Here is an 867-nt window from a genome sequence, read left to right as displayed (position 1 = left end):
CCCCCCCCCCCCCGCCGGCCTCGCGAAACCGCCCTCGTCCTGGGCGAGGAAGTTTCGGCGGGACTCGGCTCCAGTACCCTTAGTCCGATTTATTGTCTCTGCTGCCAGTCGTCCGCAGAGGACGCGAGGGATTTCTCCGATACCTGGCCGGTGAACACCGCCGTCCCCGGCAGGTTGTCCGCCAACCTACCCCGGCTTGTAAAGACCGGAGCCGGTATTCCCGGAGAGCTAAAGCCACCCTCTGCTTCACCCTCCTCGCTCTGTCTCTCTCTCTTCCAGATACGGGTTTGGAGTGTCCTGTCTGCAAAGAGGACTACACGGTGGCAGAGCAAGTTCGGCAGTTACCCTGCAATCACTTCTTCCACAGCAACTGCATCGTGCCGTGGTTATGGTTTGGTTAGAGCTGGTAAGAGCCCCGCGGGCGGCAGAGCAAGTTCGGCAGTTAACCCGTCATCACTTCTTCCACAACAAAACGTGCCGTGCCCGCCCCCCCGCCGCTCTTCGGGCTCCCGGGAGCTGCCCCGTCTCCGAGCCCGGCCCTGCATGTCTTGACGGGATGAAACCAGCCGGGTAAAGCAGCCGTCCGAGCGGCGTTTCCCTGAAGCCCCCGCGTTTCTCTTGCAGCACGACACGTGTCCGGTGTGCAGGAAGAGCTTAAAGGGGGAAGATTCGACTCGGCAAACGCAAAACCCCGAGGCCTCAGCGAGTAACAGCTTTAGCAGTGAAAGCCAACTACACGACCGATGGACTTTCTGACGCCCGAGGGCTTCCCCGGGGGCTCTGGCCGGAGTATCGTTGCTACAGATGTACATTGTATTATAATTCAAACGACGACAAAAAGGAAAAAAAAAAAAAAAAGAGTAGCAG

General features: G+C 58.9%; 1 protein-coding gene across 1 annotated transcript in view; it reads left to right on the top strand.

Annotated features, from left to right (window-relative positions):
- Positions 1 to 851, top strand: part of RNF115 (ring finger protein 115) — a 17,482-nt gene extending 16,631 nt beyond the window's left edge. Inside the window, exons 10-11 of the mRNA XM_009279155.1 lie at positions 280 to 406; positions 625 to 851. Coding sequence (XP_009277430.1) covers positions 280 to 401 — 122 coding nt within the window. The 3' untranslated portion in view covers positions 402 to 406; positions 625 to 851. The remainder of the gene's footprint in view (positions 1 to 279; positions 407 to 624) is intronic.
- The last annotated feature ends 16 nt before the right edge of the window (positions 852 to 867 follow it).

Source organism: Aptenodytes forsteri, unplaced genomic scaffold, assembly GCF_000699145.1.
Source record: "Aptenodytes forsteri isolate BGI_AS27 unplaced genomic scaffold, ASM69914v1 Scaffold419, whole genome shotgun sequence".
NCBI classification, from domain to species: Eukaryota; Metazoa; Chordata; class Aves; order Sphenisciformes; family Spheniscidae; genus Aptenodytes; species Aptenodytes forsteri.
This window is presented reverse-complemented; position numbering and strand designations above follow the sequence as displayed.